General features: G+C 43.2%; 1 protein-coding gene across 4 annotated transcripts in view; it reads right to left on the bottom strand.

Moving 5' to 3' along the window:
• BIRC6 (baculoviral IAP repeat containing 6) overlaps positions 1-26,058 on the bottom strand; it is a gene marked incomplete at both ends in the record, with an annotated part of 235,428 nt that overhangs the window by 197,891 nt on the left and 11,479 nt on the right. For all 4 annotated transcript variants that reach the window (XM_080711761.1, XM_080711762.1, XM_080711763.1 and 1 more), the window contains 2 exons: positions 2,981-3,118; positions 5,651-5,832. In XM_080711761.1, the coding sequence (XP_080567887.1) occupies positions 2,981-3,118; positions 5,651-5,832 (320 nt within the window). The remainder of the gene's footprint in view (positions 1-2,980; positions 3,119-5,650; positions 5,833-26,058) is intronic.

Raw genomic sequence — 26,058 nt, 5'->3', positions numbered from 1 at the left:
CTGCCTCCCAAGAGCGGAGATTACAAGCATGCGCCACCACGCCCGGCGTTGCCTAGATTTTTAGAGCTAACCTGTTATAGGTACAATATCTCGTCGTTGGAAGGGAGGCTGGCTCTCCTTGGAAAGAGTCTTATTATAATACCCCAAGTGTATAATGCAAATTATACCCTCTGAGCTTTCCCACAAAGGAACTTGTGGGCACTCAGTATGAGAGACTGCACTGGGGAAAAGCTCTTTCGGGCATTACAAGAAAGTGGCACTGAAATGACCCAATGTATCAATGTGGTCATCAGTCAACGTAGATTTAGGACAGCCATGTGATGGAGTTTTGGCACAAAGCTGTCTCAGAGAGCTATAGACCCATAGTGTAGTTATGCTAGTTCCTGAATGTATAACTGGAAGAGATACAAAATAAGCAATTGGAAAAATTTCCACATTAGCTCTCTGCTTCTCTGAGGATCATTAAGATAGGAAAGGCCAGGAGGGTATGGTGGTATACACCTGTAATCCCAGGGGGTGCTGGGTGTGGTGGCTCATGCTTGTAATCCCAGTACTTGGGAGGCTAAAAGAGGAGAACTGCAGGTTCGTGGCTAGCCTCAAATACTTAGAGAGGCTTTCCACAACTTAGCAAGACCCTGTTTCAAAAATAGAGAATAAAACATAGGGCTGGGAGTATAGCTTGGAGGTAGAACACCCCTAGGTTAAATCCCCCAGAAATGCCCCCCCCCACCTAAAAAAAAGAGCTGGGTGGTATAGCTCGGTACAAAAAATGGGGGGGGGGGAAGGAGCACATTCAATGATACTATCACTGTAGTGTCTATGACAGGTACTGATGCTGTAGGGAGCTGTAAGGAGCCACTAGCAACAATCATATAACAGAATGCTGGGTTTTTGGGTTTTTTGGGGGGTTTTCTGGATTTTTTGTTGTTTTTTGTTTTTTGTGGAGGGGGGTGGCACTGGGGGTGGAACCTAGAGGCTTTTCTACCTCTGGGCTATACTCCCAGCCCTATTTTATATTTTATTTGGAAACAGGGTCGCACTAAGTAGCTGAGGCTGGCTTCGAACATGTGCCATCCTCCTGTCTCAGCCTCCCAAGCACGGGGATTATAAGCCTGCGCCACCACGCCTAGCTAGAATGCTGGGTTTTTAAAGCAAAACCATACCCATTTGTGCAAACAACTGAGAGGAACCACCCTTGACCCTGCTTTATAGATGGGCTTGCATTGTACACTGGCACCACGCTCAAGTGAATGGCTACAGGATTATAGTCCCAATTAGAAGACAAGAGGGAAGAAAAATCTCACTTGCTAGAACTCCAGCCAGCAGATGGAGTTGGCTAGAAGCAAAGCTCCTCACTGAGGAATACATAGTAGCTAAGGTATGAGGTGGATGGAAAGGTGCCTGCCAAGATCAAGATGGGAAGACTGTTAAGGAGAAAGTCAAAGGTAGATGTCTACAGACAAATCTCAATTTGAAAGTGTGTTGCCGGACGTGGAGGTGCATGCTTGTAATCCAAGCATTTGGGAGGCTGAAACAGGAGGATCACAGTTCATGGGCGGCCTCAGCTACTACTTAGTGAGGCCCTTTACAACTGAGCGACACTCTGCTTCAAAAAAAAAATTGTGAAAATATTTGTGAAACATATGAATGCTCACCAAAAGGCATCCATTCCAGAGGAAATGACAAACTACATATATTATATAACTGTCAGTCAGCCTTTCTCTAAAGCCACGGCCATTCCAGTGCTTGGGCAATAATCCTATATACAAAATATCATGGCCAAAGATGGAGGCTTATGCATGGGGCCAACAAAATGAAGTTCCTTTCACCCAGATTAAGCAGGCTGTAGGCTATTTTTCAGAGGGAAGAGCCAACTATATGAAACCTAGTCAGGCAACAATCTGTCTTCACCATAACAGACATGTATCCTGGGACTGGATTGGTCTTGTCTGCCCATGATGCTCAACATGGTATCATAGCACTGCATGTGAAGTGACAAACAGAATGTCTTCAGCACCACCCTGGTATTCCAAAGAATGTCATCTTCTATTGAAGGAAAGTATTTTAAAGCAAACAAAAAAGATGTGGCAGTAGGCCAAGAATGGATCTCATAGAATTCCTTCACAGGTTAATACCAGCTACTCAGCACCTCTCTTCAGAGATCTGGGTCCCAATTCCACAAGGTCCTCTTCCTAGAAGCTCATCCTCAGAAGTCCGAATCCCAAATCCATGGGGTTTATTTATTCTTTGTGCTACTGGGTTCCAACAGCCCCAATCTTCTTTTTGTTCCTCCAGAGGTGGGAGGTGCTTCCTATACTTACTAACTCTGTGTTATCTTAGGATTTCCTTTGTACACCTGCTTAATTGTTTAAAAAAAAAACTGCTGAAATTCATAGCATGGTTTCTGACTTCCTAAATCAAAATGTCCCTTCAATACAGTAACAACTAATAAAATCAAAGTATCACTACAAAATAGAATCAGCCAGGCATGGTGCACATGCCTGTAATCCCAGCATCTTGGGGAACCAAGACAGGAGGATCCAAGTTGAAAGCAACCTGGGCAATTTAGCAAAACCATTTCACAAAATAAACTAGTTTCAGCCAGGCATGGCGATGCACACTTGTAATTCCAGTACTTGGGAGTCTAGAGATAAGGAGGAACGCAGGTCTGAAGCCAGCTTTAGAAACTTAGTGAGGCTCTCAGCAACTTAGCTAGACCCTGTTTCAAAAATAAAAAAAATAAAAAATAAAACAGGTCGAGGGGTGAAGCCTGAAGGTAAAAGGCCCATGAATTCCATCCCCAGTACTCAAAATAAACAAAAAACTAGCTTCAACTTTCAGATGACTTATAAGCACGTTACTTCTTAAAAGAGGAAAATCTATAGTGAGAACATTTCTAGATAGGCAAGTGAAATGCCAAAAGATGGACATATTTGTTTTATTACAACCCCCAAAAAGGTCAACTTTTTAAATTTCTTACCTTAGCAACTTTGTGGTTTGCTGCGGTTTCATGAGATGTATTTTTTAACCCATCTTTGAGCTGGGTGATGAACAAATCATAACCTTCCGTACTAGAAATATCTACTTTTTCTAAACATGCTGATAAAAGTTGCTGTGCCTAAATTAAAAAAAAATCACAAAAAATGAAAACACAACAAATTCAGATCCTCAAATATTTAAATTTGTGATGATTATAAAGGTACTATTCAAAACTTAACCTACATTCACTTTTGTTATACAAATCTAATTAACCAAAAGACTTAAAAGACTATTATACAATTAAATGAGATAAAGCAATATATTCAGCAAAGTATCACACAGTAAAGTTTATAAACCATAATTTTTATACTTTTTTTTTAAACAGGGTCTCTTAAACCAGCATGGCTGGCTTCGAACCTGCGCGATCCTCTTGTCTCTGCCTCCCAAGTGCGGGGATTACAAGCGTGCACCGCCACACCTGGCCGTAATTTTTATAAACCAAATCAATAAAGAATATAGAGGCGGGCATGTTGGTTTATGCTTGTAATCCCAGCATTTGGGAGGCTGAGACAGAAGGATAGTGGTTTGTGGACAGCCTCAGTTACTACTTAAGTGAGGCCCTTTGCAACTCAGTGAAAACCTATTTCAAAATAAAGAATAAAATATAAGGGTCAGAAGTAGAATGCCCATGTTCCATCCCCAGTACCTCAAAAAAAAAAAAAGGAAAAGAAAAGAAAAAAGAAAAATGGGCAAGATGAAACTATGAGCAAAATAATCAAAGCTAAAATTTTAAAGAGCAACACTAGAGAAAACATCTGTCCCTTCTCTTTCTGTGCTTGGCTGAGTGTAAAAGTATGAATGTAGCATGGTTAACCTAGACACTCATTGTTGGAAGAAGGGGAAAGAGAAGTGGGGGGGCCCACCAAACACCATCTTAATGTATGCCATTTTCAATATGACACACATAAAAATAAAAATTTTTAAAAATAAAGTGAAAAGAATTTAAAAAGCTAGGTAACGTCCTCCACTGAGCTTTAGATATTCAAACTACACAAAAGCCATTCAGTAAGTAATATGAAAAGGCCCTCTACCACAACCTTCAATCCTGGCCCTCTAATGTTATCGAGTATAAACTATCTTAAAAGAAAAATAAGCTGGGCGTGGTGGCACACGCTTGTAATCCCAGTACTTGGGAGGCTGAGAAAGGCGAATCACAGGTTTGAAGCCAGCCTCAGCTACTTAGTGAGGCCCTCGGCAACTTAATGAGACCCATTTCCAAATCAGAAATAAAACTGGGGTAGGGGGTTAGCTCAGAAATAGAATGCCTCTGAGTTCAATCTCTAGTGACACACACACACAAAAGAAATATATAGTTGATTTAAGGGAAAAAATATATTTCCACTAATCAAAGCAAACTTCAGACCCTGTACTTTAGGGAAGACAGTGATCCACAAATGGAATGTCTGCAAAGAATATGTTAACACTGGAGCTGCAATTACGTATGAGGTTAAAAAAAAAAAAAAAGAGGAAAAACAGCTGCAGATGTTTGAGCAAGCATGGTGGAGGAAGGTAGAGGACAGTATATACCTAGCACTTCAGTCAGTGCAATAGAAAAATTCCCAACTTCAACCAGGTGTGGTGGCGCACGCTTGTAATCCCATCAACAGCATTTGGGAGGCTGAGACTGAAGGATTACGGTTCACAGACAGCCTTAGCTACTAATTGAGGCCCTCTGTAACTTAGTGAGACCCAGTTTCAAAATAAAGAATAAAAAAATAGGGCAGGGGGTGTAGCTCGGAGGTCGAATGCCCTTGGGTTCGATCTTCAGACCCGCCAAAAAAAAAAAAAAAAAAAAGGAAAGGAAAGAAAAGAAAAGAAAAGAAAAATTCCCAACTTTAGAGTTATTAAATGTTAAAATATCTTATTATAATCCTTCACTTTTCTTGGTAGTGACACTGGATATTGCACTTGGGAGCACTCTACCACAGAGCTATACTCCCAACCCTTTCTTCCTCTCTTTATTTCTTCCTTTCCCTCCCTCTCCTCTCCTCTCTTGGGGTGCTGAGGATTTAACACGGGTGCTCTACGTCTGAACTACACCTACAGCCCTTTTTTATTTTTTGTTTTGAGACAAGTTTTTGCTAGAGGTTCCTGAGGGTCTCACTACATTGCTGAGGCTGTCCTCAAACCTGCAATCCTCTCAGCCTCATATGTACTAGGATTACAGGCATGTACCAACACACCTGGGTCCCTTTTTAATATTAAAAATAATAAGCCAACTATTTCTCTATCTCCCTCTCAGGCTAGTATGACCATGTCATTAAATCCTGCCCAATGGAATGAAAGACAGAAAGATAATAAGAACAAAGGAGAGCCAGAATAGAGAAGGAGCAGAGAATGCTAGAAGAGAAATCTGCCTATGTGCTCCTCTGACCTTCTGCCCTCCACTTCCCTAAGTCCAGGAACCCATGAGACCAGGAACAGCTCTCTGGAACTCAAGCACTAACTTAAGTGTTAGGTTAGTAAAGTATTGAAAATTGTGATAGGCCAATTCTTTGTTTCTATAGGGGTTACCTACATTATGTCCTTAAAAGGTAACTTAATTTCATTTAACTTCTATTAGGTGAAAGATTCCATTAAACAGAGCACACTTACATGTAATTCAACTTACCTCTGTAACTGGCAGTTCAAGCTGAACTACATCATCCTGCTTTGAAACTGGAGTTTGCAGAGCAGTGTCTAACAACAAGATTCCATTAAGGTCCTTCCTACACCCTACTGCATAATCATCCACAAATATAACTTTATCCACAGCAGAAATATACTGACATTTCACCTGTCCACCTGGTTTCGCTGTTAAAAGAAAAATAAAAATTCAACACTTAGAATTTCAAGACCAACAGTCCACTAAAATAATGTTTTACATGGTGACTAAATATAATATATAATCCCAAACTGAATTCTGGGCTAAAAAATATGGTTCTAAAGGACATGATTGGGACAACTGATTAAACTGGAATATGTCCTGCAGATTAAAAGTATCAATGTGAAATTATCAGCACTTGACAACTACATTGCTGTTATAAAACAGAATACCATTGCCCTTAGAAATGAACAAAGAAGGCCAGGCAATGGGTGTATGCCTGTAATCTCAGTACTTGGGAGGCTCAGATAGGACTGTAGGTTCAAGGACAACCTGTTCTAAAATTTAAAAAAGGGAGCCAGGTGACGTGGTACACGCTTGTAATCCCAGCATTTGGGAGGCTGAGACTGGAGGATAGCAGTTCCTAGACAACCTCAGCTACTTAGTAAGGCCTTCCGCAACTCAGTGAGACTCTGTTTCAAAATAAAGAACAAAAAATTGGGCAGGAGGTGTAGCTCAGAGGTCAAATGCCTCTGGGTTCCATCCTCAGACCCGCAAAAAAATAAAAAAATAAAAAAATAAAAAAATGGGAAGGGATTGTGGGTATAGCTTGGAGGGAAAATGAGTCTGGGTTCAATATCCAGTCACACACACACACACACACACACACAGAGTCAACTTTTCTTTAACTTCTTGTACTATGCAATACTAGCACTCAAAATGGACATTCTTGTTGATTTCATTAGAGATATTTCAGGCCTAGATCACAGCATGCACAGCACCATAGTTGAATCCTTTCTCAGTTTTTGACCTGAGTTAGGGAGGACCATTCACAAATAGCGAGTGCCATGCTACCCGTAGGGGGATGGCAATGGGCTGGTATCAGCCATACTTCCCGCAAGGTTCATCTTAACTGTATCTGCTGCAATGGCCTTATTTCCAAAAAAGGTTAAATTCCAAGGTTTCATGTGGACATGAATTTGGAAGGAAAATTATTCAGTCCACTCTCCCTATCTCTGAATCTTACTCATACCAAGAACTATATATTTGGAGAGAGCTTTGTTAATGTGGTTTGATGGTATGTTAGAGATAAGATTTAATGATCTGCCCCTAGCCATGTTCTACATTTGTGTCAAAGAAAAGTATCCTGCAGTGAACAAGGACTATTTTGTAAAATTTTTACATTCTTACATACTGAGCAAGCCTTTTCTTAATTAATGAACAACAAGACCAAAAAAAAGTCTCTAATTTCAGTTACAAATGAAATGTCTGGACCAATACTGAGTATTTATTGTGGGGGAAAAAAAGAAACAACCACAAGTTTCACAGTAAAAGGTAAGTTTCAACACATTTCCTTTTGGTTATAAGGATAACAACTCTAATCTCATAAAAGGTCCATAAGAGATCAAGAAACCTATGCTGGGACATCACTGTGCCAGTAAAATAAAATGTCTTTTCATGCTAGGTATGGCGGTACAGGCCTGTAAACCAAGCTACTCTGAAGGCTGAAGGAAAACAAGAAATGAAACTATTCCCATTCACAGAAAACATTGTCTGTAGATCAGAATCATCATACTTTTCCATACTAAAAATGACCAATGCCAAACCAAAATTTACTTTTAAAAAGCACTTTTATAACAGCTCTAAAAGCATAAAATACTTAAACATATATCTACACAAAAAGGTACAAGATATGTATGTACAAAAGGCTAACAAAAAAATCTGGGAAGCTGGGTGTAGTGGCCAATGCTTGTAATCTCAGCACTTAGGAGGCTGAGACTGGAGACTCACACGTTCACAGCAAGCCTCAGCAACTTAATGAGGCTCTCTGGAATTTAGTGAGACCCTGTTTCAAAAATTAGGAATAAGCCAGGCGTGGTGGCGCACGCTTGTAATCCCCGCGCTTGGGAGGCAGAGACAGGAGGATCGCACATGTTCAAAGCCAGCCGCGCGTGCTGGCTTAGGAGACCCTGTTTCCAAATAAAAATGTGAAAATAGGTCTGGGAGTGTAGCCCAGAGGTAGAAGGGCTTCCAGGAACCCCAGTACCACCAAAGGGAAAAAAAAAAATTAGGAATAAGCCAGGCGTGGTGGTGCATGCTTGTAATCCCCATGCTTGGGAGGCTGAGACAGGAGGCTTGCTCAGGTTCGAAGCCAGCCTCAGCTACTTAGTAAGGTTCTCAGCAACTTAGTGAGACCCTGTTTCCAAATATAAAAAAATAGGTCTGGGAGTATAGCCCGGAGGTAGAAAGCCTCTGGGTTCTACCCCCAGTACCACCATTAAAAAAAAAAAAGGAATAAAGCTGGGTGTGATGGCGCACACTTTTAACTCCAGCATTTGGGAGGTAGAGACCAGAGGATCGGATTCCGGACAGCCTCAGCTACTTAGTGAAACCCTTCAAAACTCAGTGAGACCATTTCAAAATAATAAAAAGACTAAAAGTCAGGGCTAGGGGTATAGCTCAAAGGTGCAATACCCCTGGGGAGACCCTGTTTCCAAATAAAAATATAAAAAAAATAGGTCTGGGGGTATAGCTCAGGGGTAGAAAGGTTTCCAGGAATCCCAGTACCACCAAAATAAATAAATAAATAAAAATAAATAAATAAATAAATAAATAAATGTTTATGGACTGGAAGAGTCAACACAATAAAGACTGTGCTATCCCCCAAATCAGTCCATATTTTTAAATGTACCTTCAATCAAAATCTCAGGTGGATTTTTTATTTTAATATAGTACTTGGGAAGCTGAGGCAGGAGGATCGTGGGTTCCAGGCCAGCCTCAGAAACTCAGCAAGGCCCTTACCAACTTAGCAAGACCCTGTGTCAAAATAAAAAATAAAAAGTGCTGGAGGTATAAGTCAGAGGAAGAATGCCCCTGGAATGAATGCCCAGTATCAACAAGTGTGTGTGTGTACACATATATGTGTGTATATAGTAAATTATAAAATATACATAAAATTTACCATTTTAACCATTTTAGTACAGTGACATCAAGTACATTCACACTGTTGTGTAACCATCACTACGATCCATCCAGTTTATCTTACAAAACCAAAACTGTAGGCATTTAATAACAACTTCCCTCTGACCTTCCCCTAGCAACCACTATTCTAGTCTCTATGAATCTTGACTATTCATAGTACTCAAGTACTACACAGTACTTTCCTCTGTGGCTGGCTTTCTTCACTGAGCATGTCTCCAGCAATCTTCATAGTGGGGCATGTGTCAGAATCTCCCTCCTGTTATCTGCTCATCCATCAAAGGTTAGTCGGGTTGCTTCCACCTTTGGCTATTTTGAAGAATGCTGCTATAACACTAATGAGCAAATATCGCTTTCAGTCACTGCTTTTAATTTTGGGGGATTTCTCCAGAAACAGAATTGCTAGACCATATGGTAATTTTATTTTTCTTAGAAGCCTTCTTTCTGTTTTTTCTTTTTTCTTTTGTGGAACTGGGAATTGAACCCAGGGGCATTCTATCAGACTTACACCCCTAGCTCTAGTTTATTTTATTTGAAAACAGGGTCACTAAGTTACTGAGAGCCTCACTAAGTAGCTGAGGCTGGCTTCGAACCTGTGTGATCCTGTCTCAGCCTCCCAAATTCTGGGATTACAAGTGTACACCACCATGCCCGGCTCCTATTTTATTTTTATTTTGAAACAGTCACACTAGGTTGATGAATCTCATTACTTGCTAAAGCTGTCTTCAAACCTGTGATCCTCCTGTCTTGGCCCCCCAAGTATTGGGATTACAAGCATGCACCACCACACCTGGCTTACTGTTCTCCACAACAACTATTATCATTTTACAGCAGTGTATGAGTTTCAATTTCTCCACATATTAACCAACTCCTATAATTCTTTGTTTTTCAGAGTAGCTATCCTAATGTGTATGAACTAGTATTCATTGTAGTTTTGGTTTCATTTCACTAGTGATTAGTGATGCTGAGCATTTTTTTTTCAATACTGAGGAATGAACCCAGAGACATTCTGCCTCCAAGTTACACTTCTAGCTCTTTTTATTTTTAAATGGGGTCTCGCTAGGTAGCTTAAAATTTCGCTAAAGCCAGGTGTAGTGGCACATGCTTATAATCCTAGTACTTGGGAGGCTGAGATAATAGGTTCACAGGTTCACAGCCAGTCTCAGAAACTTGTGAGGGCCTCTGCAACTTAGTGAGCTCCTGTTTCAAAATAATAAAAAACTGAGCTGAGGGTGGAGCTCAGAGGTAGAATGCCCCTGGGTTCAATCCCCAGTACCACACACACAGTCTTGCTACTTGCTGTGGCTATCTTCAAACCTTCAATCCTCCTTTTTTCAGCCTCTAAAGTTTACAAGCCTGTGCCACCAGGCCCTGCTGCTAAGTAACTTTTTCAGTTAAAAAAAAAAAAAGAGCAGGGCATGGTGGCGCAGCTTGTAATCCCGTGCTTGGGAGCCAGAGACAGGGAGACCCTGTTTCCAAATAAAAATATAAAAAATAGGTGTCTGGGAGTGTAGACCAGAGGTAGAAGGGTTTCCAGGAACCCCAGTACCACCAAAAAAAAAAGAATCATAAACACATATGTGACAGTTTCTGGCTTCTATTTCATCAGGAAAAATGTCTGTCTTTACATCAGTACCACAGTTTGCAGGTTTGTTTTTGCAGTGCTACGGGTTAAACCTATAGTCTTATGGGTGCCAGGCAGGCACTCTACCTACCACTAACCTATACAGTCCCAGCAGCACACAGTTTGTTTGTGGCACTAGGGATTGAAGCAGGGACTTTCTCCCTTGTAGTTACACTGCCAGATGTAGGGGAGAGGGTTACTGGATTGAACCCAAGGGCATTCTATCTCCAAATTATACACCCCAGCCCCTTTTTTTTTTTTATCTTTTGTTTTGTTTTGTTTTTGTTTTTGTTTTTTTGGTGGTACTGGGGTTCCTGGAAGCCCTTCTACTTCTGGGCTACACTCCCAGACCTATTTTTACATTTTTATTTGGAAACAGGGTCTCCTAAGCCAGCGCGCGGCTGGCTTCGAACCTGCACGATCCTCCTGTCTCAGCCTCCCAAGCGCAGGGATTACAAGCGTGCGCCACCACGCCCGGCTATCTTTTGTTTTGAAACAGGGTCTTGCTAGGTTGCTGAGGCTGGTCTTGAATCTGCTATCCTTCTGTCTCAGCCTTCCAAGAACTAGGATTATAGATGTGCACCATCATGCCTGGACTGATTTCGTTTTTTGATAGACTGCACAGAATCTGTAAGTCACTTTGGGTACTGCTACGGTTTGAATATTATACTTGGGAGGCTGAGACAGGAGAATGGCAGGTTCATGGCCCGCCACAGCAACTAAGGGAGGCCTTCTGCAAATTAGTGAGACCCTGTTTCAAAAACAAAAAAAGCAAAAAACAGAGCCGGGAGTGGTGGCGCACGTTTGTAATCCCCACGCTTGGAAGGCTGAGACAGGAGGATCGCAGTTTCGAAGCCAGCCTCAGCTACTGAGTAAGGCTCTCAGCAACTTAGTGAGACCCTGTTTCCAAATAAAATACAAAAATAGGTCTGGGAGTATAGCCCGGACGTAGAAAAGCCCCTGGGTTCCACCCCTAGTACCACAAAAAAAAAAAAAAAAAAAACAGACCTTTGCTCTTTATCTCAGGTGTTTGTTAAAGTAACTTAAAGCTAACACAAGTAGAAGTACTATAGGCATCTTAACAATATTCAGAAAACATGAACTGCTGAAAAGGATATAAATCAAGTTAAACCCTCAAAGATTTATTTTTTTTTATTAGGCCATTATAAGTTTTATTTTTTTGGGGGGGTGGTACTGGGATTCCTGGAAACCCTTCTACCTCCGGGCTACACTCCCAGACCTATTTTTATACTTTTTAATTTGGAAACAGGGTCTCTTAAGCCAGCGTGGCTGGCTTCGAACCTGTGCGATCCTCCTGTCTCCGCCTCCCCGTGCGCCACCACGCCAACTCCATTTTAAGTTTTAATAAAATAGACAATTTCATATTACATAGAGAGCAAGTTCATCCACTTTGAAAATTTCTAAAGGAAATACATAATGCAATCACACTGACAGGACATTTTTTATAGTTAAACATATAATTACTAAACGGCTGTATGTTCTCACTTAGACAAATTTGTCCTAGAAACATAAAATCTTATGTTCACAAAAAACTTGTAATAACATTTTTATAGCAGTTCAATTCATTATCACCAAACACTGGATACTATTCAGTAATAAAAAAATAAGCTATTGATACAACCTCTGTGAAATCTCAAAGGTATTATAACAAGAATAAGAAGCTAGGGTTACAAATGATCAAAACTGTCTGACACAATTTGAGCTTGCTATAACAAGAAAGTCTAACCTATTCTGGTGTTCTCTTCCCCATGAGATAAGCTGTTATATAGACTTGAACAGTGAAAAAAGCAGCTACGGTCAAAAAGCTGCACACTCTATGATCCCATTTCTAAGACATTATAGAAGAGACAAAAATATAGTATGAAGTTACTACAGTCAGTGGTCACCAAGGGTTGGGAGTGTGGAGGGGGTGTGACTAAAGAGATGCCAAAGGGGAACTTTTTCAGGTGCTCTGTATCCTGACAGTAGTGAAGGCTACATGAATCTATTCAAGGGTTTAATGTGTTACCTGTATGTTTTTGTTTTTTAAACAGGCAGTTTTGCCAGATACATGCTTATAATCCCAGTACTTGAGGGGCAGAGACAGGAAGACTGCAGCCAGCCTCTGCTATTTAGTGAGGCCCTCTGCAATTTGAACCCTGTCTCAAAATAAAGAATAAAAATAAGGCTGGGAGCCAGGCTTGTGCACACTGGAAATCTCAATGCTTCGGAGGCTGAGATAGGAGGACCACAGGTTCGCAGCCAGCTTCAGGTACTTAGCGAGGCCCTCTGAAACAAAATGAGACTGTTTTAAAATAAAGAATAAAAAATAGGACTGGGAGTATAGCTCAGAGATGGAATGCCCCTAGGTTCAACCCCCAGTACGGCAAAAAATTATCTTGCTTCAAAATAAAGACTGAAAAATAGGGCTGGGGGTGTAGCTAGGAGGTAGAATATCACAGGGTTCAATCACTAGTACCACAAAAGAATGAAATAAAATAAATAGTTTTACTTTATGGTCATTTAAAAATAAAATTTTAGCCAGACATGGTGGCACATCCCTATAATTCCATTACTTGGAAAGCTAAAATAGGAGAATCACAGGTTCAAGGCCAGGATCAACAACTTAACAAAACCCTCAGCAACTTACTAAGACCCTTTTTCAAAATAAAAATAAAACAGGGCTGGGAGCATGCCTCTGAGTTAATCCCTGGTACAAAAAAAAAGTCAGTAAAAAATGTGCAAAAAAAAAAATCAATGTTAGGTTTCATCAATCTTTCAAAATATGATTGACCTCCCCACCCCTGCCCAAAAAAAAGTTATTAGGCCGGACATGGTGGTGCACGCTTGTAATCCCAATGTTTGGGAAGCTGAGACAAAAGGGTCACAGGTTCAAAGCCAGCCTCAGCTACTTAGTGAGGTTCTCAGAAACTTAGTGAGACCCTGTTTCCAAATAAAGTATAAAATAAGTCTGGGAGTATAGCCCAGAGGTAGAAAAGCCCCTGGGTTCCATCCCCAGTACCAGAAAGAAAAAAAAAAAAAAAAGAAATCATTTAGGAAGAGAAAATTTGTTAATAAAACCAGAGTATTAAAAGCCAACATAAGTATTTCTGTGAAAATAAAGCTTAATACACAATACAGTTTAGGTAAGTCAGGTGGCTGGGCCATCAAGAAATAGGCCGGGCGTGGTGGTGCAGACTTGTAATCCCAGCATTCAGGAGGCTGAAACTGGAGGATCACGGTTCGCGGTCAGCCTCAGCTACTTAGTGAGGGCCCTCCGCAACTTAGTGAGACCCTGTTTCAAAATAAATAAGAGGCGATCCCCTCCCCACCCGAAAGGGCCCTGTGGTCGGGCCCTGACCCTGGGCGGGTGAGCAGGCGCTGACGGGGCACCCTTAGGCGATCCCCTCCCCACCCGAAAGGGCCCTGTGGTCCGGGCCCCTGGCCCCGACCCTGGGCAGGTGGGCAGGCGCTGGCAGGACACCCTTCGGCGACCCCCTCTCCACCCAGAAGGACCCTGTGGTCCGGGCCTCTTGCCCCCACCCTGGGCTGGTGGGCAGGCGCTGGCGGGGCACCCTTAGGCAATCCCCTCCCCACCCAAAAGGGCCCTGTGGTCCGGGCCCCTGGCCCCGACCCTGGGCGGGTGGGCAGGCGCAGGCGGGGCACCCTTCGGCGACCCCCTATCCACCCAGAAGGACCCTGTGGTCCGGGCCTCTGGCCCCGACCCTGGGCGGGTGGGCAGGCGCTGGCGGGGCACCCCTAGGCGACCCCGTCCCGCCCCGACCTGGGCGGGTGGGCAGGCGTTGGTGGGGCACCCCTAGGCAAACCACTTTCCACCCGGAAGGACCCTGTAAAAAAGGAAAAGAAAAAGAAAAAAGGAAAATATCGGACAGGGGTCAAGGAGGTGGCGGATGCCAGGATACTGGAGATGCAGACAAAACTTATCCAAATGAACTGGAATTATTGGAAAAATTCCCCACTAAGGAGGACTGCTTCTTCTCTACATTGTTAAGAATCTTGAACATCACCTGTAAGGAGAGAGACTTTAGCGGAGACCAAGGAGAAAGGCGGTGCTGAAAGCAGTCTTCGCGTTGGCGGTGGAGACTTGTATTCAGGAAAAGCAGAAATCGGAGCCTACCAACCTTATTTTTTTTTTGGAGAAATTACACCAAAGGTTGAATGCTACCGTCGCGCATGATTAGGAAGACTGGACAACATTCAGAATGGAAAAAGAGCTTGGGAAAGATTTGAAATGTTGGAGGCAGTGGCAATGGCAGTGGCCAGTACTCAGGGGAGGCAGAGATCTGATGCATTACACCTGGAACCTTTAAAGTAATGACCCCAGAGGCAGAATACTACCACCACGCACCCTCGAGAACGTGGGACAAATGGTTGGGCGAAGAAGGTGCTCGGGTTAGAGCCAGCCGAGCAGTGAGGCCAGCGACGGACACAGCAAAGCTGGGATTGGAGCCTGTCGTGAGGCAAGGCCAGTGGTGGAGCCTCCAAGGCCGGGATTGGAGCCTGCCGAGGGGTTAGGCCGGTGCTGGGGCCAGTGAAGTAGAGATCGGATCATGCCGTGAAGCAAGGCCGGTGCTGGGGCCTCCAAGGCCGGGATCAGAGCCTGCTGAGGGGTTAGGCCAGTGCCGGGGCCAACAACCGGCATCGGAGCCTGCCGTGAGGCAAGGCCAGTGCTGGGGCCTCTGAGGCCGGGATCAGAGTCTGCCGAGGGGTTAGGCCGGTGCCAGGGCCAACGGCCGGCATAGGAGCCTTCCGTGAGGCAAGGCCGCTATTGAGGCCTCCGAGGCTGGGATCGGATCCTGCCGAGGGGTTAGGCCGGTGCTGGGGCCAGCAAGGCCAAGATCGAAGCCTGCCGCGAGGCAAGGCCGGTGCTGGGGCCTCTGAGGCCGGGATCGGAGCCTGCCAAGGGGTCAGGCCGGTGCCGGGGCCAGCATGGCCAGGTTGGAGCCTGTCGTGAGGCAAAGCCGGTGCTGGGGTCTCGGAGGCCAGGATCGGAGCCTGCCAAGGAGTTAGACCAGTGCCGGGGCCAGCGGCCAGCATCAGAGCCTTCCATGAAGCAAGGCTGCTACTGAGGCCTCCGAGGCCTGGATCGGAGCCTGCCGAGGGGTTAGGCCGATGCCGGGGCCATCACTAGCATCGGAGCCTGCCGTGAGGAAGGCCGGTGCTAGGGCCTCCAAGGCCGGGATCGGAGCCAGCTGTGGGGTTAGGCCAGTGTCGGGGCCAGCGAGACCAGAATCGGGGCCTCCCACAAGGCAAGGCCGCTGCTTGAGCCAGCGAGGTCTGGATCAGTCCACCGGGTAGCCAGGCCACAACTGGGGCCGTCATGAGTGGGATCGGTATTTGCAACGTGGCATGCACTGAGAAATATCGCAGAAAATTAAAACCAGATGCTTCCCCTAATGAGCAATAACTAGGAGAAAAGGGGCAACAGGAAGTGGTCGAGCTATAGAAACGGCCCTATAGTGAAGCAATTAAGGTGACCAATCAGAAGGTATGGAATAGTAGAGGATGGAGCCTCTTTAAAAAGCAGGAGGTACATAAACATATGTATCAAAGTTAATCACCAAACAAGCATGGGATGGAGGGAGGGGGAGGGAATGGGATGGGGGCTGGATGAGGGCTAATTGGATGATGTGTGTTTGTATATCCTCTCAAGTCTTGTATTCCAATGTGATGTATGAGTACAATGCACCAATAAAAATAAATTTAAAAAAGAAAAAAATAAATAATAATAACAACCCAAGAAAGAAAGAAAGAAAGAAAAAAAGAAAGAAAGAAAGAAAGAAAGAAAGAAAGAAAGAAAGAAAGAAAGAAAGAATAAAAATAGGACAGGGGATGTGGCTCGGCGGTCAAATGCCCCTGGGTTCCATCCCCAGACAGGCAAAAAAAAAAAAAGAAAGGAAAGAAAAAAAGACAGGAAGATTGCAGGCAGGCTCAAGGTCAGCCTCAAGAACTTAGCGGGGCTCTCAGCAATTTAGGGACCCTGTTCCAAAATAAAAAAAATAAAATTGGCCGGGCGTGGTGGCGCACGCTTGTAATCCCCGCGCTTGGGAGGCGGAGACAGGAGGATCGCGCAGGTTCGAAGCCAGCCGTGCGCGCTGGCTTAGGAGACCCTGTTTCTAAATAAAAATATAAAAATAGGTCTGGGAGTGTAGCCCAGAGGTAGAAGGGCTTCCAGGAACCCCAGTACCACAAAAAAAAAAATTAAATTAAATTAAATTGGGATGAGAGTGTAGCTCAGAGGTAGAAAAGCCCCTGGGTTCAATCTCCAGAAGAGAAAGAGAAAGAGGGAGAGGGAGAGGGAGAGGGAGAGGGAGAGGGAGAGGGAGAGGGAGAGGGAGTGGGAGAAGAAGGAAGAAGGATAATTTTTGTGTGTGTGTGTGTGGTACTGAGGATGGAACCCAGGGGCATTCTACCTCTGAACAACACCTCCAGTCCTATATTTTATCCTTTATTTTGAAACAGGGTCTCACTGAGTTGCAGAGGGCCTCACTAAGTAGCTAAGGCTGTCCGCGAACTGCGATCCTCCTCTCTCAGCCTCCCAAATGCTGGGATTACAAGCATGTGCCACCACGCCCGGCTAACAAATTATTTAAATACACACACACACACACACACACACACACACACACACACACACACACTATTATTCCAGACCAGAGAATCTACACCTACCAATGTGTAGAAGAGATCTCCAGAAGATATAAAATTAATAGAAGACTTCCAAGTTCCAATTCTCTTTATTCATGTTAACCAAAACTGCCATAAGACTATTCATGTTTTAGTATCATCTAAGTATATAATACAAGTTGAGAACATTTTGAAAACATAATCCCCACTGAACATTTTTTCTTGGTAATAGGGGATTGAACCCAGAGGCATTCTACCTCCAAGTTATACACCCAGCCCATTTTATTTATATGGAAACAGGATCTCACTAAGTTGCTGAAGACGACTTCAAAAATGAGATCCTCGCCGGGCATCACGCTTGTAATCCCCGCGCTTAGGAGGCGGAGACAGGAGGATCACGCAGGTTCAAAGCCAGCCGCGCTGGCTTAAGACACCCTGTTTCCAAATAAAAATATAAAATGGGTCTGGGCGTGTAGCCCGGAGGTAGAAGGGTTTCTAGGAACCCAGTACCACCAAAAAGGGAGGGGGGATCCTCCTGTCTCAGCCTCACAAGTACTGGGATTACAAGTGTGTGCCACCACACCCAGCTTTTATTGATTTTGAAACAGGATCGTGCTATGTGCTGAGGGTCTCACTACTCGGCTGAGGCTGGCCTCAAATCTGCGATCCAATCATTTCGGCTTCCCAAGAACTGGGATGACAAGTATGCACCACTGTGCCCAACGAAGCAGGGTAATACTTGGGAGATCTTGATGATTCTCATGCACAACCAAGGCTGAGAACCACTGGCCTGTGCCACATACCTGATCTTACTTCTATCACTTCATTAATCATGGTACAGTAACAAATCATGAGGATTAAAATTCCTGGTGCCTGCGATAAACCTCAAAGAAGACATCCCTGTCTTCTCCACTCTAAAATTTAAATTACTTTCTCTAAAAAGTAAACATACAGCTGGGTATAGTGGCACATGCTTGTAATCCCAGCATTTGGGAGGCTGAGACAGGAGGATCACAGTTCGAGGACAGCCTCAGCTACTTAATGAGGCCCTTTGCAACTCAGTGAGACCCCGTTTCAAAATAAAGAATAAAAAAACAGGACTTGGGGTATACCTCGGGGGTAGAATACCCCTGTGTTCTATTCTTAGTACCAAAAAAAAAAAGTAAGCATACTATTTACCTCTTCTAAAATACATCCCTGAAGCTGGGCGTGGTGGCTCACACTTGTGATCCCAGCATTTGGGAGGCTGAGTCCTGGAGGCTGAGACCCGAGGACCACAGTTTGTGGCCAGCCTCAGCTACTTAGTGAGGCCTTTGCAACTCAGTGATACCCGGTTTCAAAATAATGAATAAAAAATAGGGCAGGGGGTGTAGCTTGGAGGTTGAATGCCCCTGGGTTCCATCCCCATACCCACACACACAAAAATCCCTGTTTTAATACACTCAAACTATATGATTAATTCTTTTTAGGACCACTATACCAATCATAGATAGCACCTGTCACTGCTATTATCTCCTTTGTATACTTCCTTCTCTTTGTAATTTGTACTTTTAATATCTCTTCTTCTATACCACAAAAATCAAAACTCATCTAGAATTTTTTGTATCCTTTTTTATTTTTATTTTTTATTTTTGTAGTACTGGGGATTGAACCCAGAGGCATTCTACCTCTCAACTACACACTCAGCCCAATTTTTATTTTTTATTTTGAAACAGATCTCACTAAGTTGAGGTGGGCCTAAGTTGCTGAGGCTGGCCTTAAACCTGCGACCTTCCTGTCTTGGCCTCCCAACTACTGGGATCCCAGGTGTGCACCACCACGCCCAGCATCTAGCCCTTACATGTGAAGGCCTACAGCTTGCACCGGATTGCTACATTCATTCTCTGAAGGTCTGGGCAAGTCCTGTTCATCCATTTTAGAGAGAAATGTTTTGCCAAAGGCACCCTTTTCACTAGGCCATGCATATCTTAAGTGTCTTCTTGTCCACCACCCCGTTGCTCTAACACAGTATTACATTACAGAAACCTATTATTACTGTTTGTGTCCCATCAGTAGTAACAGCCAACATTGCAAAGGACTGTGAGCTAAATGATCAACTCAAGTATGCTTACGACTAGAGACTTCCAGTGTTACAAGGATCTAACAGGTGTGCACACCTTTACCTCTTCTCCTCCTCAAGCTCCCACCAGGACTCTAAATAAAAAAGGCATTCAACAAACTCACAAAGACAAAAGACACAAGCGAAGACTTTTTCTGTAGTACTGGGGATTGAACTCAGGATATTCTACCTCCAAGCTACATTCCCCACCCTGATGGCCAGCTTTGGGGGGCGGGAGGGATGGAGGATCATGGTTTGCAGCCTCGGCTACTTTGCAAAGCCCTTAGCAGCTCAGTAAGACACTGTTTCAAAAATAAAAAGACTACAAAATAGGGCTAGGGGTGTAGCTCGGAGGTACAGTGCCCCTGGGTTCTACCTCCAATACCCACCCCCCCAAAAAAAAGAAAAAGAAAAAGTCTCACTAGGCTGCTGAGAGACTCACTAAATTGCTGAGGTTATCCTCAAACCTGAAATCCTATCAGTCTCCCAGGTATTCGGATTACGGCCATGTGCCCCTATGCCTGGCTAAAGTGAATAATACTTGATGTTAAATGGCAAATGAAAGAGTATTAACTTATTTCCACTCCGACCCTAAAATCTCAAAGCTAAACAAGCAAGGAAGAAAACTCAAAGCATAGTCTCAGCCTCACAAGTAGTAGGATTTCTACCTCTGAGTTATTTATACCCCCACCTATTTCGTTACAGGACTGAACACACAGGCATTCTACCTTTGGGCTACGGCCCCAGTCCAATTTTATTTGTTCGGAAACAGGGTCTCACTAGGTTGATTATCACTACTTGCTGAGGCTGTCCTTAACCCTGCGATCCTCCTATCTCAGCCTCCCAAGTACTGGGGTTACAGACATGAGCCACCATGCTCAGCCCTATTCGGATCTTTTTTTTTTTTTTTTTTGAGGGTCTGGAGATGGAACCCAGAGTCATTTGGCCTCTAAGCTACACTCTCTGCCCTATTTTAATTCTTTATTTTGAAACAGGGGTTAAATTGTGGAGGGCCTCACTAAGTAGCTGAGTGCTGGGAATACAAGTGTGTACCACCACGCCTGGCTATTCCTTTATTTTGAAACAGGGTCTCATTAAGATGCTGATACTGACTGCAAACCTGGGATGCTCCTATCTAGGCCTCTCAAGAACTGAAATTACAAGTGTGTGCTACCACATCACACCTAGTTACAAGAATTTTTTTTAAAACAAAAACATTTGGCCAGGCGTGGTGGCACACGCTTGTAATCCCACACTTGTAACCCCCACGCTTGGGAGGCAGAGACAGGAGGTTCGTTCAGGTTCAAAGCTAGCCGCGCTGGCTTAATAGTCCCTGTTTCAAAATATAAAATAGGTCTGGGAGTGTAGCCTGGAGGTAGAAGGGCTTCCAGGAACCCCAGTACCACCAAAATTTGTATAGCACTTAATATATACAAGGCATAGTTCTAGCTGCTTTACATACACTTTCTCTTTTCTTTTTCTTTTCTTTTTTTTTTTTCTTTTTTGGTGCTGGGGATTGAACTCAGGGGCAATCTACCTGAGCTACACCTCCAGCTCTGTTTTTCTTTTTTTTTTCTTTTTGGCGGTACTAGGGTTCCTGGAAGCCCTTCTATCTCCGGGCTACACCCCCAAACCTATTTTATATATATATATATATATATATATATATATTTTTTTTTTTTTTTTTTTTTTTTTTTTTGGTGGTGGTACTGGGGTTCCTGGAAGCCCTTTTACCTCCGGGCTACACTCCCAGGCCTATTTTTACATTTTTATTTGGAAACAGGGTCTCGTAAGCCAGCGCGCGTGGCTGGCTTCGAACCTACGCGATCCTCCTGTCTCTGCCTCCCAAGCGCGGAGATTACAAGCATGCGCCACCACGCCCGGCTATATATATATATATTTTTTTAATTTGGAAACAGGATCTCTTAAGCCAGCGAGGCTGGCTCCGAACCAGCGCGATCCTCCTGTCTCCGCCTCCCAAGCGTGGGGATTACAAGCGTGCGCCACCGCGCCTGGCTCCAGCTCTATTTTATTTTTTATTTTGAAACACTGACACAGGATCTCACTAAATTGCTGATAGTCCTCAAACTTGCAATCCTCCAGTCTTAGCCTTCCAAGAACTAGGATTACAAGTGTGTGCCACCACGCCCAATTTATTTAACTCATTTTAAATCCCACAACCACCTTACCAGTTATATACTCTTATTACCCTGATTTTATAGGTCGGAGGTGTAGCCCACAGGTAAAGGCCCATCCCCAGGAAAGGAAGGAAGGGAGGGAGGGAGGGAGGAGGAAGGAAAGGCTAGAGGTAGAGGTGTCACTTGGGAGGTAGAATGCCCCTGTGTTCCTAATTAATTTTTTTAAAAGGGCAGGATGTGGTGTACACAGGTAATACCTGTACTTGGGGGGCTGAGACAGAAGTATCACAGATTTGAGGACAGTCTCAGCAATGTAGTATGGCACTATTTCAAAATAAAAAATAAGACAGGGCTGCAGATGTAAGAACACCCATGAATTAAATCCCCAGTACCACACACACACACACACACACACACACACACCTAGGATAATCTGATTCAATCCCAAAAGAGGGGGGGGGGATCAAGGCTTAATTCCAGGCTGCTGGACTCCAAGATCTGAGCTTTTTTTCTTTTTTTCTTTTATTGGGGGGGGGGGTCGTTACTAAAGACTGAACCCAGTGGCATTCTACCTTGGAGCTACACCTGCCCTTATATTTTTTCTTTTGAAACAGGGTCTTGTTAATTTGCTGATGCTGGTGTAAAACCTGTGATTCTCCTGCCTCAGCCTGGCAGGGTCTGAGCTTTCATACTACCTCTCAGTCTGAAACTACTAAAGCAGCCGGGCATGGTGGTGCACACTTGTAATCCCAGTACTTGGGAGGCTGAGACAGGAGGATCACAGGTTCCTGTCCTCCTCAGCTACTTTGTCAGGCCCTCCGCAACTTAGTGAGGCTGTTTCCAAATAAAGAATAAAAAATAGGGCTGGGAGTATAGCTTAGAGGTAGAATGCCACTGGGTTCCATCCCCAGAATAAAATAAAATAAAACTACTACAGCAAAGATTAGGATAAATTCTCTGCTACAGTAAATCATCTTTGAGTGTTAAACAGGATACCCTGGGAGGTAAAAGTTAAAATTTGCCAGGCATGGTGGTGCATGCTTGTAATCCCAGTACTTGGGAGGCTAAGACAGGAGGATCACAGGTTTAAAGCCAGCCTCAGATACTAAATGAGGCCTCCACAACTTAGTGAGACCCTGTTTCAAAATAAAAAATAAAAAATAGGGTTGGGGGTATAGCTCGGAGGTGGAATGCCCCTGAGTTCCATCCCCAAAACCACAAAATGAAAGTAAAAATTTGAATAACTATATAGGATCTTTTGTGTGTGGTGAGTGGGGGGAGTACTGAGGATTAAACCTGGAGGCATTCCATCTGAGAGCTATATCCTATTTTTATTTTGAAACAGGGTCTTGCCAGGTTGATGAGTCTATTTTTTTTCTTTTTTCTTTTTTTTTTTTTTTTTTTCATGGTACTGGGATGGAACCTTGGGGCCTTCTACCTCCATGCTACACCTCCCAACCTATTTTATATTTTATTTGGAAACAGGGTCTCACTAAACTGCTGAGAGCCTCACTAAGCTGCTGTGGCTGGCTTCGAACCTGTGATTCTCCTGTCTCAGCCTCCCAAGTACTGGGATTACAAGCATGCGCTACCACACCCGATGGAGATTATTTTCTGAGGCTGTCCTTAAACCTGCTATCCTCCTGTCTAGAATTACAAAAGTGTGCGTCACCATGCACACTTATAGAGGATCTTTTAAACATAAGCAAAACATTAAAAAACAGATCTTAGCATAAATTTGCTAAACTCAACTGTAGAAGTGTTATGTTCATAAAACAACGGACCTTTGACACAAACTAGGTCGTCATTTAATATCATTGAATCAGTTGACTGAAACAGAGCCAAAGTACATACTCATAGCCCAAAAGCAGATTCTGCTGAATTAAGTTTTTATAAAGGACTCAGATGCATCCAAAAGACAACTATCTTCTAGGTCCATTGAAATCTCAGTTTCTCAGCAAGTTTATTCTCTCAAAAAAGAATCATTGAGAGTACGAAGGCTGCATGTACCAAGCTTACTCAAGAAATAGGAACTGGTTTGAATCTTTTAAGATTTAAAGAAGTTTATTAAAAAGATAGAAATACAGAAGACAGTTACAGCCCCAAGCCATTCAAGAGTGGCAATGGGGGAGGGGGGTTTCTAACAAATTCACCAAATGAATCTTTTAAATTTTCCATCATTTTTGCTTTTATCCAACTGAAGATTATGACATTCCAACACTACTTAGGGCAGGCAGCTCTGGACATTAACTGATCAAGAAGCTCTCAGCTGTTATATAAGGAAAAATGTATACCAAATTAAAACTTCACTGAAGCTGGGCGAGAATACCCAGACGTCCTTATTAGCTTATGCAACTTCTTCAAATCAAAGTCAGTATCTTTCTGGGAAAAGGAAATGGAGACAGTCAAAAATAAATGTAAGTCTGGCGCGGTGGCACACGCTTGTAATCCCCGCGCTTGGGAGGCAGAGACAGGAGGATCACGCAGGCTCAAAACCAACCCTGCTGGCTTAAGAGACCCTGTTTCCAAATTTTATATATATATAGTGTATCCCGGAGGAAGAAGGGTTTCCAGGAACCCCAATACCACAAAAAAAAAAAAAAAAGTAAAACTACCATGTTTGTATAAAGTATCTGGCAGCTGTTTTCTTTTCACTGCAACATAGATACACTCCAGAAACTGAAGACATGACTTCCCCCTACACACACTAAAATATCCATTGATTAATATCCACATGCATATCTTCATTTACCAAGTTATATATGCCACATGACCAATCTGCAACTAGTATCCCCAAGTCTTGACTTTGTTCTGAAATAGCCACACCAATATACTGAAAGCTATTTATCCAAGTATAGATTACATGTTATCAACATTTATATTTCCATCTACATTTGAATATCTAGCTATCCTCTCTATATAAAAATAAAGTCAGCCGGGCATGGTGGCGCACACTTGTAATCCCAGCATTTGGGAGACTGAGACCGAAGGATCGCGGTTCGCGGACAGCCTCAGCTACTTAGTGAGGCCCTCTGCAACACAGTGAAACCCTGTTTCAAAATAAAGAATAAAAAATAGGGCAGGGGCTGTAGCTCGGAAGTAGAACGCCCCTGGGTTGCATCCCCAGATCCACACAAAAAAAATGCACACTTGTAATCCCAGCATTTGGGAGGCTGAGACCGGAGGATCACGGTTCATGGACAGCCTCAGCTACTTAGTAAGGCCCTCTGCAACTCAGTGAAACCCTGTTTCAAAATAAAGAATAAGCCGGGTATGGTGGCACACACTTGTAATCCCAGCATTTGGGAGGCTGAGACAGGAGGATCACAGTTCGCAGACAGCCTCAGCTACTTAGTGAGGCCCTCTGCAACTCAGTGAGACCTGGTTTCAAAATAAAGAATAAAAAATGGGCAGGAGGTATAGCTCAGAGGTTGAATGCCCCTGGTTTCCATCCCCAGATCCGCAAAAAAATAAAATAAAATAAATAAAGTCAATGAACCTTTTCTTAACTGTGAAGAGCATGACAATACCAAGTTCCCAAGACAAACGAGAACTGGCATTCACTGAGTATCAACTAAGTCTTTTTCATGCACTGCTAGACCCTTCACATGTTTTAATGCTTAATCTTCACAATGATTCCATTAAATATTAATCTTCATTTACAAATAAGAAATCTATGGTTCGGGAAATTTAGGCAAGTGAGAAAAAATTCAAACTTCAGAACTACCTAATGCATAAAGCCCAGGCTATTAAAAAACAATACCTGATGTAAAAGAAAATGAACAATACTAAAACTATGTTGGAGTGCTATTTTGGAGAGCAAGAGAAAACATCCCCACCAATAACTTCACAATGCCTTAGGCTAATAAATAACAAAGCAAAAATCAGATGGGTTCCTCAGGACAGTAAAAAGTGGTAAATTGAAAAAATTAGTTCAAGATGGGCGTGGTGGCGCACGCTTGTAATCCCAGTACTTGGAAAGTTGAGACAGGAGAATCACATAGGTTCGAAGCCAGCCGCAGCAACTTAGGCTCTCAGAGACTTAATGAGACATTGTTTTCAAATAAAATATAAAATAGGTCTGGGAGTGTAGCCTGGGTTCTAGTCCCCTGGGTTCCATGCCCAATACCACACACACCAAAAAAAAAAAAAAATTAGTTCAAATTTTGAGTTATGTTCAAAGACTTAACAAAAAATATAAAAAGGCCTTAACTGAAAAAGAAATAAGCTGGGCAAGGTGGCAAATACCTGAGAGGCTGAGACAGGAGGAACAAAAACTGAGAACAGAGTATGGTGACTTCGGGAGGTACTATTTCAAAACAAGCCCCTTGGTCAATCCTCAGTACAAAAAGTCAAAACCAAGGTATTTACGTAGAACTCTAAGTAAATACAAGAAATATTTTTGGTTTTGTGGTTGAGTTTTTTCAATTTGCTAAGTACACCATTCTCAGCACTTTACAGGCAGTAGTATTTAATCCTCATGATCAGTACAATTATCAACCCGTGTGTGTGTGTGTGTGTGTGTGTGTGTGTGTGTGTAGGAAGAAAATGGGGATGGAACACAGGGGCATTCTAACTTTAAGCTCTATTTTATTATTTATTGTGAAATAGGGTCTCACTAAGTTGCAGTGAGCCTAAGTTGCTGAGGCTGTCCTCGAACCTGTGATCCTCCTGTCTTGGCCACACAAGTACTGGAGTTACAGGTGTGCACAACCTTGCCTGGTTTATC

The sequence above is a fragment of the Muscardinus avellanarius genome (genome assembly GCF_963383645.1).
Source record: "Muscardinus avellanarius genome assembly, chromosome: 15".
Classification (NCBI taxonomy): domain Eukaryota; kingdom Metazoa; phylum Chordata; class Mammalia; order Rodentia; family Gliridae; genus Muscardinus; species Muscardinus avellanarius.
This window is presented reverse-complemented; position numbering and strand designations above follow the sequence as displayed.